This window comes from Anolis sagrei, chromosome 7 (assembly GCF_037176765.1).
Source record: "Anolis sagrei isolate rAnoSag1 chromosome 7, rAnoSag1.mat, whole genome shotgun sequence".
Lineage (NCBI taxonomy): Eukaryota > Metazoa > Chordata > Lepidosauria > Squamata > Dactyloidae > Anolis > Anolis sagrei.
Window position 1 is genome coordinate 36,250,221 of NC_090027.1, and position 15,091 is coordinate 36,265,311.

Genomic DNA, 15,091 nt, shown 5'->3' on the forward strand with positions numbered 1-15,091 from the left:
GAGATGCAGTCAGATAGATAGCTTGGGCCTGAACCATTCAGGGCTTTAAAGGTTAAAACCAACACCTTGAATTGTACCCAGAAGCAAACTGGTTGATTGTTCCCCATACAGCACTCCAGTGAGCAGCCTGGCCACAGTCCTTTGTACCAGCAGAAGCTTCCAGACAGTCTTCAAGGGGAGTCCTATGTAGAGCGCATTATGGTAATCTAGTCTGGATGTGACAAGGGCATGGACCACCATGGCCAGATCAAACTTCTCAAGGTATGGGCACAGTTTTAATTGTGCAAAGGTTCCCCTGGCCACCATCAACAGAAGGGCCTCCAGGGTCAGTGATGAGTCCAAGCTGCAAACCTGCACCGTCAGGAGTAGTGTAACCTTGTCTAATTCAGGCTGTAACCCTGTACCCAGATCAGCCTTCCAACTGACCAGGAGGACGTCTGTCTTATCAGGATTGAGTTCACTTTGTTTGCCCTCATCCAGTCCGTTACTGCCATCAGGCACTGGTTTAAGATTGGGACGGCTTCCTTGGAATTGGGTGGAAAAGAGTAGTAGAGTTGGGTGTTATTTGCGTAGAAGTGACACCACACTCCAAAACTCCAGATGATCTCACCCAGCTGCTTCATGTAGCTGTTAAAGAGCATGGGGAATAGAACAGAGGAACCCCACGGGAGAAAGGCCAAGAGTTCAAGCAGTAGTCCCCCAGCACTACATTCTGGAACCGGCTCTTCAAGAAGGACTGGCACCACCGCAAAACAATGTTCCCAATCTCATCTCGGCAAGCGAACCCAGGAGGATACCATGATCAATGGTATCAAGCATCACTGAGATGACCAAAGGAACCAACAGAAACACACTTTCTGAGGAGGTCACGCACCAAGGTGACCAAAGCAGTTTCCATTCCATGACCAGGCAGTGTAGAAACAGGGAATCCAGTTCAAAGCAGATAATGCTGATTATCTACACTGATCATCTGGATTATATGGCTGTGTAGAAGGGGCTCCAGTTGCGACTATGGACTAGTCACTTTCTGACAGCCTGCCCTACCTTACAAGTGTTACTATGAGGATACGTTATTTGTGAAGTTGGGAGCTCACTGGAAGAAAGCCAGGATAAAAACATAACCAATAAATAATAAACAACTTGTTTTTCAACACAAAAAGACACTCTTCATCCCTTCTGCTACAGTGAGATCTCAGTATCCACTGAGACTTGTTCCTCCTCTGGGTACCAAAAATCCATTGCTGCTCAAGTCCCAATATGGACAATGGCATACGAAGTGGCATCCCTCATACAAAAATGGCAAAATCAAGGTTTACTTTGGGAATTTTTAAAAATAGAAGAATCCGTTGATACAGAGGGTCAACTGTACATTGAGCCGAGCCATCACTTACCTGCTAAAGGACACGGGACGGATTCTCCCTCCAGTCGGGCCTCAATGTCACCTCCTGAGCAAGTGTCTCCAGATACCTTGCGATACCTAACAAGGACAAAGAAAGTGTGTTCTCTAGGACAATGCAGCTGCTGTTTAACAAACACAAGGCAGCGCCCTGTTAAGCAGGTTTGAGAAAGAGAGAAAAACAGACATTTCAAACTCAAAAATGTTTTGCACATTCTCATTCTTCAAGGGCACTGTGTGAATGCAAATGCATACATAAACATTTTGGTGTGGCCTCTTATTTTGTATGGACTAAAACTGGACATGAAAGTTGCTAAACTGAAAATTGGAGAAGTCCCTTGTACTTGAAAGATTGTGCAGAAGTGGGGACTTTAGCAAATGTTGTTATTTGGTTATGTGATAAGCAACACCTGCTGAAATCAGTGTTTCTATGCAACCATGAAAGGTGCAGTTTGTGTTTCCAGTTTTCATTTTAGCAACCCTAATGTCATGCAACTTTACAATATAATCTTACAAGGTTGGCAGTTCAAGCTGTGGGTTGGGGTGAGCTCCCGCCATCAACTCTAGTTTCTGCTTACCTAACAGTTCGAAAACAACAATGTGAGTAGATAAATAGGTACCACTATGGCGGGGAGGTAAAAGGTGCCCCTTAAGACATGCCAGCAATTAAATCAGGAAGGCGTCCATGGACAACAGGCTCCTTGGCCTGGAAAAATGGCACAACAGCACAACACCATGGCTATTTATTTATTGTGTCATGAGTGAACCAAACAGTTGTATTGTATTTTAAAAAAACACACACAAAATTTGAAAATTTGGCATTCTGTTAAATGTCCTTTGACCAGTAGCTGGCCACTTGGATTGCCTCTGGTGTTGGGAGTGCCTCTGATGTTGCTGAGTCAAACACAGTCTCCAGATGCCGAAGATGAAAAAGAGAGAAGCCTTGCCTCTATCTATGTACTGTCTGTCTTTGTTGTTAATTGTATAATGGCACTGAATGTTTGCCATATATGTATATGCCGGATTTCGTATCACAAAATCACAAGTTGAACACTTCCCAAACATCTAGGACTGTGTGATATATTTTCAAATGATGCATGCAGAACCAAGTAAGTTCTGCACGAACCAACTAAGTTGTTTTTCAGTTGACAGATTGTGATTTTGTCGATGTTTATTGTTTCCAAATGCCGGCTAAGATCTTTTGGCACGGCACCCAGTGTGCCAATGGCCACTGGGACCACTTGTACTGGTTTATGCCAGAGCCTTTGCAGTTTGATTTTGAGGTCCTGATAACGGCTGAGTTTTTCCTGTTTTTTTCCTCAATGTGGTTGTCACCTGGTATGGCGACATCAATAATCCAATTTTTTTTCTTTTCCACAATCGTGAAGTCTAGTGTATTGTGTTCCAGTGAATCATTTGGGCCACAGAATTGTACCTTTGTTTATAGTCAGTCTGTGTGATTTTCTTGTTGTTGTTATCTTGTTATTATTATTGTTGTTGGGTTGTTGTAGGGTTTTTTGGGCTATATGACCATGTTCTAGAGGCATTCTCTCCTGACGTTTCGCCTGCATCTATGGCAAGCATCCTCAGAGGTAGTGAGGTGCCTTCGACAATACATTGTTGTTATTGTTTTTGTTGTTATATTATTGTTGTTGTTGTTGTTGTTGTTGTTGTAGTTAGAACCCATCTTTTACATTTCCTTATCAATGCCACTCACATCATCTTTGCTAGGCTTGTTCTCCTTACCCTTTAGTCTTCTTGTAAGTCGAGCCAACCGGACACGGCACGGGAGGAGAATAAGGCTTGCCAGCAAATTCAGGATCTGGGACACAAACTTCTAGTGACAGGTCTTCGCTCAGCTTGAAGCCGAAATCGCTGAGCAGGAAGAAAAGAGGAAGGGGCAAATGAATGTAAGGGCATTTTATTAAGTACAGTTTCTAATTGTAAAAGATACAAAACATCAAGAATTCAGTAAAATCCGGTTGGCCATATTTTTTGGAAAAGTTCAAGTAACTCACAGCAAGCCTCAGGTGATCTAAGAATGTGCTATATTTTTCAAGAAAGGATTGCCAAATACAGTCGTTCCTCCACATCTACAGGTTTTAGTTTTGCCAATGGATAATTCATAAATTGGATTACTATGTTCTCCTCACAAATCTCTAGGTACACTGGGGTGCCTCTATAGAAGGCATGGTCCAACTTGAGCCCTCCAGGTGTTTTGGACTTCAACTCCCACAATTCCTAACAGCCAGTAGGCTGTTAGGAATTGTGGGAGTTGAAGTCCAAAACACTTGGAGACCCCAAGTTTTCCCATGCCTGCTCTATAGTCAACTTCCATCTATAGACTTGGGCACTGCAAGCTGGAAATCACTTTAAATGACGAGTCTGTGCTGTGAGTAGCTCTACTAACTCACCACTCATAGTCTTCTCGGGTGCAAGAACAATTGGAGACCATGACCGGCCGATCAAAATCTTCCCCGTTGAAACACGTCGCGTGAGGAGTTCGTCTTTTGAAGACCGTTTTGTGCCCCAAAAGGCATTCGTTGCCTCGTTCATCAGACGGAGACCAGAGTTTGTAATCGTTTTCCGTGCAAGGCACTCCTGGATAGCAAAATGGGATTATTAAAAAGGTTATTAATATTAAAAATTTCCCAACCAGGTATGTTTCATGTACTATTGTTACATGTCACTTAAAAAAAAATTAGGTTAGGAAGAAAAGGCACAAATGGAGAGAGACGTGTTGAGCTTGGTTTCCTCCTACACCTTGCAAGCGTCTTTTAAACTTGGAGGCAGGAACATGAGCCTAATTAAAAGAATCCAGCACTATTTTAAATCCTTCAAACGCAACCTACCAATTGCATAGAATGGATCATTAAAGGCCTGCAAAACTACCTGCTCCCACTACAAACCTATTTCTTTCTTATGAGTAGGTGCAAGGATTTGACAAGGAGCGAGATGAGGATGGCTGTGGAAGCAGATATTCAACATTTGCCCTAAAAAAAGAGCCAAACTCTGAAATGGCTCAGTGATGACATGTTTCAACTCATTTGAGAAAGCTGTACAGTGACTCAACCTTACAGGGATTTTTATCTCCTGCCTTCCCTGGATATGACAATCTTCAGTCCAGCCCCAATGAAAGCAATGCAGATACTGGATAAGCATCCCAATGCAGAACAGTATTACATGGAGATGAATGCATTCTGCAGATAAAAGTGTTACGCATTGCTATATGGTGTTCTGCAGAGCAATAACAGAATGACTTGGAGCATCTTATTATTTTTAAAAGGCTTTCCAGCTGCCAAGAGGTCCACTTATAAAGCAGCATTAGAAGACACTGGTTACACACTCCATCCAAATTTATTCTTCTGCCAAACTTGCACGCCTCTCTGATCTGGATGTGTGGCTTCACAACAGCATTTTAATCACCGCTAATACATTTTGTAGAGCCGTTTCCAGGGAAGAGAATTCTCCCTCCCCTGTAAATCAACAGTATTGCCACTTAGGGAAGGAAGGGGAAGGAAAGGAAAGGAAAGGAAAGGAAAGGAAAGGAAGGAAGGAAGGAAGGAAGGAAGGAAGGAAGGAGGGAGGAAGGAAGGAAGGAAGGAAGGAAGGAAGGAAGGAAGGAAAGAAGGAAGGAAGAAAGGAAGGAAGGAAGGAAGAAAAGAAAGAAAGAAAGAAAGAAAGAAAGAAAGAAAGAAAGGAAGGAGGGAGGAAAGGAAAGGAAGGAAGGAAGGAAGGCAAGAAAGAAAGAAAGAAAGAAAGAAGAGAAGGAAGAGAAGGAAAAGAAGAAAGAAAGAAAGAACGAAAGAAAGAAAGAAGAGAAGGAAGAGAAGGAAAAGAAGAAAGAAAGAAAGAACGAAAGAAAGAAAGAAGAGAAGGAAGAGAAGGAAAAGAAGAAAGAAAGAAAGAAAGAAAGAAAGAAACAGAAGGGAAGAAAGAAAGAAAGAAAGAAAGAAGAAAAGAAGGAAGGAAAAGGAAGGACAGAAAGAAAGAAAGAAAGAAAGAAAGAAAGAAGAAAGGAAAGAAAGGAAGGAAGGAAGGAAGGAAGGAAGGCAGGCAGGCAGGCAGGCAGGCAGGCAGGCAGGAAGGAAGGAAGGAGAAAAGAAGGAAGGAAATGGAAGGAGAGAAAGAAAGAAGGAAGTAAATGAAGTAAAGAAAGAAAAGAAAGAAAGAAAGAAAGAAAGAAAGGAAAAGAAAGAAAAAAGGAAGGAAGGAAGGAAGGAAGGAAGGAAGGCAGGCAGGCAGGCAGGCAGGCAGGCAGGCAGGCAGGCAGGCAGGAAGGAAGAAGAAAAGAAGAAAGGAAACTGAAGGAGAGAAAGAAAGAAGGAAGGAAGTAAAGAAAGGAAAGAAAGGAAACAAAGAAAGAAAGAAAGAAAGAAAGAAAGAAAGAAAGAAAGAAAGAAAGGAAAAGAAAGAAAAAAGGAAGGCAGGAAGGAAGGAAGGAAGGGAGAGAAAGAGGATGGACATTCCATACAAGACAAAATGTAGTAAGCATACTTACAAGCGATGGAGTAAACACTACTGAGACTAGTAGGAATTACATTTGAGTAATCATATTTTCACAACCAACTCTCTCACTCACCCAGCACATCAGTGGTATTTATCTGCAGGATAAGCCAGCTGTGCCCATTCTCTTTGTAGGAGCCAAAGATGGTGAAAATTGTGCTTTTTTCACCAGGTTCTGTCAGAAGGCCATAAACAAAGACTGGTTTCTCTGAGAAGGTGAATGTCTTCCAGGTCTCTCCTTCATTTGTGCTGTACCTACGGATGCACACAGGACAGACAGACAGACCGTGCCAATTTGCTGAACATGCCCCACAGCAAATCCAATTTAAAAAAACCCTTTGCTGAGACAGATCTGCCAGCTTCTTTTACTTACTTGAGCTGGTTTGTCTCTGTGCCTTGAGTCACTGCCATGATGATCCCGCCATGGTCAGCCCAAGAGTAATAGTGGGGTCCAGACAAGACCTGAAGGAGGAAGAAAATGGCATGTGCTGAATCCAAGAGTTACATTTGGAATAAGTTATCAAGCCATAAAACCAACCAGATCCAGAGTTGTTCAAACAGGTTCTACTAAAGTGACTAATAGATCAGCAAAGTGCCACCTTTTAGATATCCGTGTTTCTAGTGGTATAGAATCATAGAATCCAAGAGTTGGAAGAGACCTCATGGGCCATCCAGTCCAACCCCCTGCAAAGAAGCAGGAATATTGCATTCAAATAACCCCTGACAGATGGCCATCCAGCCTCTGTTTAAAAGCTTCCAAAGAAGGAGCCTCCACCACACTCTGGGGCAGAGAGTTCCACTGCTGAACGGCTCTCACAGTCAGGAAGTTCTTCCTCATGTTCAGATGGAATCTCCTCTCTTGTAGTTTGAAGCCATTGTTCCATGTCCTAGTCTCCAAGGAAGCAGAAAACAAGCTTGCTCCCTCCTCCCTGTGGCTTCCTCTCACATATTTATACATGGCTAGCATATCTCCTCTCAGCCTTCTCCAGGCTAAACATGCCCAGCTCCTTAAGCCGCTCCTCATAGGGTTTGTTCTCCAGACCCATGATCATTTTAGTCGCCCTCCTCTGGACACATTTCAGAATTAATTTGAGGGTCCTGGACCTGTATTCTTGACACCTCCAACACATGAACAAGTGCTTTGGTGACTCTCCTGAGCAATTTTTCCTCCCAAATGTATAAATACACAAGACAAGACTCATGCTTAGAATCTCTTCCGCAGCTGCTCTCCTCCTACTCCCAACCTCAGCCAAACCAAACCAACACCGCTCTTGGAGAGGGAAGGAGGTGGCTCCATTCACAGTATTTAAAACACTTTGCAGATGTTCGCAACAGCCTTAGACTCACACCAGTCGGAGGGAGTCGACCGCAAAACCCACGGCAAAACAGACCACCCAACCAGCCAAAGGCAGGCATAACATTTGGGCCAAGTCCTTACTCTGATGGAGGAGGACACAAATGCTTCAGCTGCTCACACAGGCATCCGTTTCCTCCATCTGCCCAACCCCCAGCCAAAGAAGAAAGAATCCCACCATACTGTGGTGAGGTTTTTCATGGAGGGTTGCCAAACATAACATCGGAAACTTAAGATATGAAATCAAACCCACCAGCCTTCTTGTTTGAAAGCCACGGTTTTGTGGGGAGGCCCCGTTGGTAAGCAATGCTGCCTTCCCATTCCAAAGGATACGTGTTTAATTTCTGAACCAAGCAATGCAAAGATCCAGATTGAGGTAGAAGGTCTAAGTTTTCAACTTTTGCTCGAACTGAATTTTTTTTAGTGATGCTTGCATTTAATTCTAGTTTAATGTTTTAATTTCGTGACTGCATCTCTGTATACGAACCCACACGATCTCTTTGATCATCTGGAGAGGCCCTGCTCTCGCTCCCACCTGCATCGCAAGCGCAATTGGTGGGGACGAGAGAGAGGGCCTTTTCGGTGGTGGCCCCTCCACTCTGGAACTCACTCCCTAAGAACATCAGGCATGCCCCAACTCTGGCAGTCTTTAGGAGGAGCTTGAAAACGTGGTTGTTCCAGTGTGCCTTCCCAGAATAATGATCCCATAGCACTTTGTCCTCCAAAGCACTTTATATTGTTTTAGGTCAGCTTGTATGTTTCCACAAACCGCCCCATCACTTTTTCGCCCATGTCCAGCATTATTTTCAATTTTAACTACATTTGGCCTACCCATAGATTTTAAAGTGTGTTGTCCTATTGATAATGCTTATGTTATTGTTTTATTGTTTTAAATTGCTTGGACTGTTGTTGATATTGCTTGTATTGTTGTATTTTGGGCTCGGCCTCATGTAAGCCGCACCGAGTCCCCTGGGGAGAAGGTAGCAGGGTATTATTATTATTATTATTATTATTATTATTATTATTATATTTTAAATTGTATTTATGTCAAGTTGCTTTGAGTCCCCTTTGGGAAGATAAAGGTAAAGATAAAGGTAAAGGTTTCCCCTGACATTGTCTTTAACTGCTGTGGCTGAATATTATGGGATACTGTGAACGACAGAGCTCTGACTGAATGATGCCCTTAATCGACAAGATGAATCTCTAAGAGAAACTATAACTCCCAGGATTCCATAGTGCATTGATTTCACAGTGTTGATGTACCGAAAGTCACTTAAAGGTAACGGTAAAGGTTTCCCCTTGACATTAAGTCTAGTCTGACTCTGGGCGGTGGTGCTCATCTCCATTTCTAAGCTGAAGAGCCAGCGTTGTTCCTAGACACCTCAAAAATCATCTTGCCTGCATGACTGCATGGAGCGCTGTTACCTTCCTGCAGAAGCGGTACCTACTGACCTACTCGCATTTGTATATTTTCGAACTGCTAGGTTGGCAGAAGCTGGGGCTAACAGCGGGAGCTCACCCCACTCCCCGGATTTGAACTGCCAACCTTTTGATCAGCAAGTTCAGTAGCTCAGCAGTTTAACCTACTACGCCACCAGGGGGACCCTTGGGGAGATAAAGCCGGATATAAAGATAAATATACTAATGATTATGATAATTAATTAATTAATTAATTAATTAATAATCTGTGAGACATGGAAGCTGAGAAAAGGACAATTCTGGCTATTCTGAATATATTCAAGGAACATTTTCTCTTGACATCTGAAGTGAGAAACCTGTGGTCATCCCAAAGTTGTCGACTGCAACTTTTATTGGCTCAAGCCAGCACAATGAATGACGAAGCATCACAAGATATGCAGACCAGCAACGTCTTGAAAACAACTGACATATATATGCACAGGATAGTTTCTTGGATGCAGTAAAATGGAAATCTCAAGCACTTAGCATAAATCTAGCCCTTAGGATTTCCAAAGATGGATAAACTTGCTTTCCTAAATTTGCCAGTTTCTCTAAAGAAATGGTTGTCAAGCTGTGTGTCCCCAGTTGCTTTGGCCTACAACTTCCTAAAATGCCAGTCAGTTTACCAGCTATTATGATTTCTGGAAGTTGAAGGCCAAAACATCTGGGGACCCACTGCTCTAAAGCAAGAATGGGCAAAATGGACCCACTAGGACCACATTCGCTGCCAGCTTTGTGACCCATGAAGCCCACCACCAATCCCCTAAAATCTCCCCAACCCAACATGTTTTAATCACATCATTTTCCAAGCACTCTTTGCCTTAAAATTACTCAGGTAAAAGTAAAGGCTTTCCCCTGACATTAAGTCCAGTCGTGTCTGACTCTGGGTGTGGTGCTCATCTCCATTTCTAAGCCGAAGAGCCGGCACTGTCCATAGACACCTCCAAGGTCATGTGGCCGGCATGACTGCATGGAGCGCCGTTTCCTTCCCGCTGGATCGGTATCTACTCACTTTTGCGTGTTTTCGAACTGCTAGATTTGCAGAAGCTGGGGCTAACAGCAGAAGCTCACGCCGCTCCCCGGATTTGAACCTGCAACCTTTCGCTCAACAAGCTCAGCAGCTCACGCTTTAACCCACTGCACCACTGGGAGCTCCCAATTACTCAGAAATCCCCTAAATGCATGAAATCTGTGCAAAATACTCTTATGCAATCTCACAGAACTCCAAAGTACTTCCAAATATTTGTTTTCTCCTGTAATCACTCTCAACATGGCAACAAGAAAAGGCACATCCACCCTCTTTGTTGACCACAAAAGGAAGACTCCACGGAGAATGCTTCCGAATTCCGTATGTCTTACCTCTTTCCACCGCACACCGGCGCTGCTTGAGATGTACACGCTCATTTTGCTCGCCATGTTCTTCCCCACAGAACCTAAGGAACAAAACAGACACATGTTCAAAGTTTCTGTCTTGATGTTATTTTAAATGTACAACACTTCAATGAGATGCACATTACAGCTACGCGGTGCCTTAGGGGTCAAACGGGATCCCATGCAACTTCGGGATGTGATACCAAACAGTTTTTGGGTAAAGAGGATGACACCAAGATGGAAACTTAACTATTTTAAGTGGAGTTTGCAATGAGCATAATATGAGCTCACCTAACTGGAAGCAGAGCAGGGAAAGAAGTGAGCAAGCAATAAACCAGGCTGCACAACTCAGGTAAGGACACTTTTTAGGGTTGCTGTTATTAGAAAATGCATAAGGATGTGGGTGAACTACAATTCTCAAAATCATGGGCCAATCCTCCCCAAACTCTGCCAGTATTCACAGCTGGCCACGTTGGATCTGTGTGCTAAGTTTGGTCCACATATGGCTGGGTTCATTGCCCTCTATATAAGGGCAGCAGCCAGATTAGTCACCGGAGCGTCATACAGGGAGCATACCACCCCTCTGTTATGTCAGCTCCACTGGCTGCCGAGCACAATTCAAAGTGCTGGTCTTGACCTACAAAACCCTATATGGCTCTGGCCCAGCGTACCTGTCTGAACGCATCTCCCTCTACGTCCCACCTTGGAGTTTGAGATCTTCTGGGGAGGCCCTGCTCTCGACCCTACCTCTATCATAAGTGAGATTGGTGGGGACGAGGAGCAGGGCCTTCTTGGTGGTGGCCCCTCACCTGTGGAATTCACTCCCCGGGGAAATTAGGTCATCGACATCCCTCCTCTCTTTCAGAAGGAAATTAAAAACATGGTTGTGGGACCAGACTTTTGGGCAATCTGGCGGTTAGATAAGGACAATGACGACCAGAATCGATAGTACTTGACAATGTGGACTGAATTTATGGATTCTGAGATGGCGAACGCTGAGCATTAGATTGTTTTTATTGATTTTGATGTATATACTGACTGTCTTAATTGTTATAATTGCTGTTTACATGTTTTATCCATTGTTATGTTTATGCTGGCATTGAATTGTGCCTTTGTTAGCCACCCTGAGTCCCCCCTCGGGGGTTGAGAAGGGCAGGGTAGAAATGCGCGAAATAAATAAAATAAATACGGGTGAACTACAACTCCCAGATTGCCCTAGGCAATCATCTCCAAGCTCCACCGGTATGCACAGTTGGCCATGTTGGGTCTGTGCACCAAGTTTGGTCTGGTTACATCGTCCTCTGAGTTCTCTGAATATGGGAGAAATACAACTCCCAGATTCCAAGGGCAATCACCCCCAAACTGGCATGTGGAGCCAGTAAAGGTATTTGACCTCTAGGGATAATTTTTAAAGAGAGCCTTGGAGTCTTATTCATCCTATGGGATGCTGTTTGCTCCCTTTTGCTCCATAACCTGAAGTCAAAACATACCTGTTGCAATGATCAGTCCTGGAGCAGACTCTTTGGACAAGATGGGCATCCGGCGCAACTGGAAGTTGAGGAGCTGACTCAGCCGCTGTGCCAAGTGAAGGGAGCAGCCCTTGGAAAGCTAGGAGAGAGGAACAATCCCAATATCACTTGAATCGCTCTGCAGGACAAAAGTTCAGTGCCCTGTCTAAAAACCCGGAGTGGTTCACATGCACTGCTGAATGCACTCCAGAATTCCTCAGCTGATTTGACCAATGGCAATCCAAAGAGTCAACTTCCCCAAGCCTTGCATCATCAGCAATAGCAATTCTGGGAAGACTGCACAGAATTCCCTTCCTGTGTACATTTCCAAAATCCAAAACAGTCCATAAGCTTTAAAGGGAAACAAGATACAGGAGTACATAGAAATCCATGAAACAAGGTACTTGAAACCATGAAACAAAACAGCAGGAAAATCCCATAGGCAAAACTTAGGCTTGGCAAAAACTTGGTACATGAAACTCAGAGCACTTGAAAGCAAGACTGTGATAAAATAACAATGTTGTCTCAACTGAGGCAACTCATTCCCATGAATCATTATAAACCTTTTCCAGAACCCAAAACTGAAAGGAAAGTAGTTTTCTTGACTTTCCCACTAGATAACGGTTTGTTATCTTTCTTTTGACAAAGTGATAACGGTTTGTTATCTTTCTTTTGACGAAGTGATTGCCTCAGTCTCTGAAAGCTCTGCCTCTGTTTACTAAACTTTGCTTTCTGTCCAAGGTTTCATTATCCTCTCCCTCATTAACATCAAGATAAGTGAGCTTAATGTTTCTGTATGTGTATACTCTAGTATGTTTCAGCATTGAATGTTTGCTGTTTGTATGTTGTGCTCTGCCCTGAGTCCCCTTTGGGTTGAGAAGGGCGGAATATTAATGCTTTAAATAATAAATCACAAATAACTCCTGCACCTGGCAAATCAGTCTCAGCATCATTTTCAGACAGTTGCTCTGAGAAAAGCAGTGAAAGCTCGGTCTCAGGAATGCGCCCTTGTGACTCTTCCTGAAACAGCTCAGGTCTCTCTTCTGAATTTAACTCAGGCCCAAGCAAACCATCATCCTCAAGCCCATCATTAGGAACACCTTACTTACTTACTTACTTAGGCGATCCCTCATTGGCCGAGTAGGATAGTCTTCCAGGATCAGTGTTCTGGTGAGTCCGTAGGTGACTGTGGAGCCCTATTCTTGATCTGCATCTTCTCCTGTAGTGAGGGCATTGGTTTCCAGGTGGAAAGCAGTCCCGGTCGGGATTGGCTTGACTCGCCTTCCTCTTGGCACATTTCTCTTTCGCCCTCCATTCGTGCCTCTTCATATTCTGCAGCACTGCTGGTCACAGCTGACCTCCAGTTGGAGCCCTCAAGGGCCAGGGCTTCCCAGTTCTCAGTGTCTATGCCAGAGTTTTTAAGGTTGGCTTTTTGCTCATCTTTAAATCTCTTTTCCTGTCCACCAACATTCCATTTTCTGTTCTTGAGTTCGGAGTAGAGCAACTGCTTTGGGAGACGGTGGTCAGGCATCCGGACAACGTGGCTGGACCAGCGGAGTTGATGGTAGAGGACCATCGCTTCAATGCTGGTAGTCTTTGCTTCTTCCAGCACGCTGACATTTGTCCGCCTGTCTTCCCAAGAAATTTGCAGGATTTTCCAGAGGCAGCATTGATAGAATCGTTCCAGGAGTTGCATGTGATGTCTGTAGACAGTCCATGTTTCACAGGCATATAGCAGGGTTGGAAGGACAATAGCTTTATAGACAAGCACCTTGGTATCCCTACGGACGTCCCAGTCCTCAAACACTCTCTACTTCATTCAGAAAAATGCTGTGCTCGCAGAGCTCAGGCGGTGTTGTATTTCGGTGTCAATGTTGACTTTGGTGGAGAGGTGGCTGCCAAGGTAGCGGAAATGATCAACATTTTCTAATGTTACACCATTAAGCTGTATCACTGGGATTGGAGAGGGGTTGGCTGGTGTCTGCTGGAACAGCACCTTAGTTTTTTCAATGTTCAATGAGAGGCCGAGCTTCTCGTATGCTTCTGCAAAGGTGTTTAGAGTGGCTTGTAGATTTCTTCTGAATGCGCACAGACAACATTGTCATCAGCATACTGGAGCATAAGCTGTATCTCTGGCATTGGAGAGGGATTGGCCAGTGACTGCTGGAACAGCACTTTGGTTTTCTCGATGTTCAATGACAGGCCGTCTCCATTCTGATCATGAACATCAGCATGAACATCAGACACAATCACAGGCTGAACAGGACAACATACAACACATACTGTGAATGCAAATAGCTAATTTGACATAATATCTGAAAAAATAGAGGAAAAAAACTCATGGAGGAGAAATAAGATCCCTGCTGTTATTTTAAAGTTCTGGTGAATTTATTGTTGCTCATTTGTTTGTCAGATTAATGCTTTTTTCTGCTCTCTTTTTAAGAAACCCTGAAGGATCCTTGTAAATTGAATGTAAAAAGTAAACACGGCAGTAAATAATGAGGATACAAAGAGACAATTAAGAAGCACAGCAGGAGAGCAAAACACTCAAGGTAAAATCCACCTTCAAATTGGGTAAAGACGTAAGTAGCAGCACAAAACATTTCAAACAGAAGGCTAATTGTGCTTTTATGCTGGTACATCCATTAATAAGATTAGTAGAAATAAGGAACGTTTTACACAGGTGCTCAAAAGGCCAAAGAAAAGATTTTCCATTTGTTTTCATCTATATGCCACTTTCCCCTGAAATAGCTCAAGCTCTTTATATCTAATTGCTCAAGAGGTCACTTTGCCCGTTTGCAAAATTGGCATCAAGACCAGAAAATCTGTGCCAAAGAGTTTGGGTTAATTTTCTTCCAGCTCAGGACCAAATTCTAATTTGAGGTAGCTTTGCGAGGCCACCACTAACAAGTGGGTAAGCTTAAATGTGGTCAGCAAGACCAAAAGAATGCAGACTGGGCCAGATGTAATTTCTACATCAGAAAAAGCACAACTCGGTTCTAGGCAAGTCTTTTCACAAACCAGCCTCTGTGTATCAGCTTTCTCAAAAACCCAATAGAAGTGTGATCTGTAAATACTCTTTCCTCGCGCAGCAAAGCAGAGCTCTGTTCAGCAAGGGTTCCTTTACTGGACTTTCAAATACAGTCAGTCCTCCACTTTTGCAGGATTAACTTGTGCAGAATTGATTATTATCAGATTTTATTGGTATGTGCTCTCTATGAATCTCTAGGTCAGTGTTTCTCAACCTGGGGGTCGCAAGGGGGTGTCAGAAGGGTCGCCAAAGACCATCAGAAAACACAGTATTTCTGTTGGTCATGGGGGTTCTGTGTGGGGCTCAAAATGCTCTTTGATTGTAGGTGAACTATAAATCCCAGCAACTACAACTCCCAAATGTCAAGGCCTATTTTCTCCAAACTTTAGCAGTGTTCACATTTGGGCATATTGAGTATTCATGCCAAGTTTGGTTCAGATCCATCATTGTTTGAGTCCACAATGCTC

General features: G+C 43.6%; 1 protein-coding gene across 2 annotated transcripts in view; it reads right to left on the reverse strand.

The window, feature by feature from the left end:
• The window catches only part of SORL1 (sortilin related receptor 1), a 151,970-nt gene that overhangs the window by 68,456 nt on the left and 68,423 nt on the right, over positions 1 to 15,091 (reverse strand). For both annotated transcript variants that reach the window (XM_067470771.1, XM_067470770.1), the window contains exons 10-16: positions 11,576 to 11,693; positions 10,074 to 10,147; positions 6,276 to 6,364; positions 5,979 to 6,157; positions 3,811 to 3,997; positions 3,143 to 3,271; positions 1,392 to 1,477 (exon numbers count right to left, since the gene is read on the reverse strand). In XM_067470771.1, coding sequence (XP_067326872.1) covers positions 1,392 to 1,477; positions 3,143 to 3,271; positions 3,811 to 3,997; positions 5,979 to 6,157; positions 6,276 to 6,364; positions 10,074 to 10,147; positions 11,576 to 11,693 — 862 coding nt within the window. The remainder of the gene's footprint in view (positions 1 to 1,391; positions 1,478 to 3,142; positions 3,272 to 3,810; positions 3,998 to 5,978; positions 6,158 to 6,275; positions 6,365 to 10,073; positions 10,148 to 11,575; positions 11,694 to 15,091) is intronic.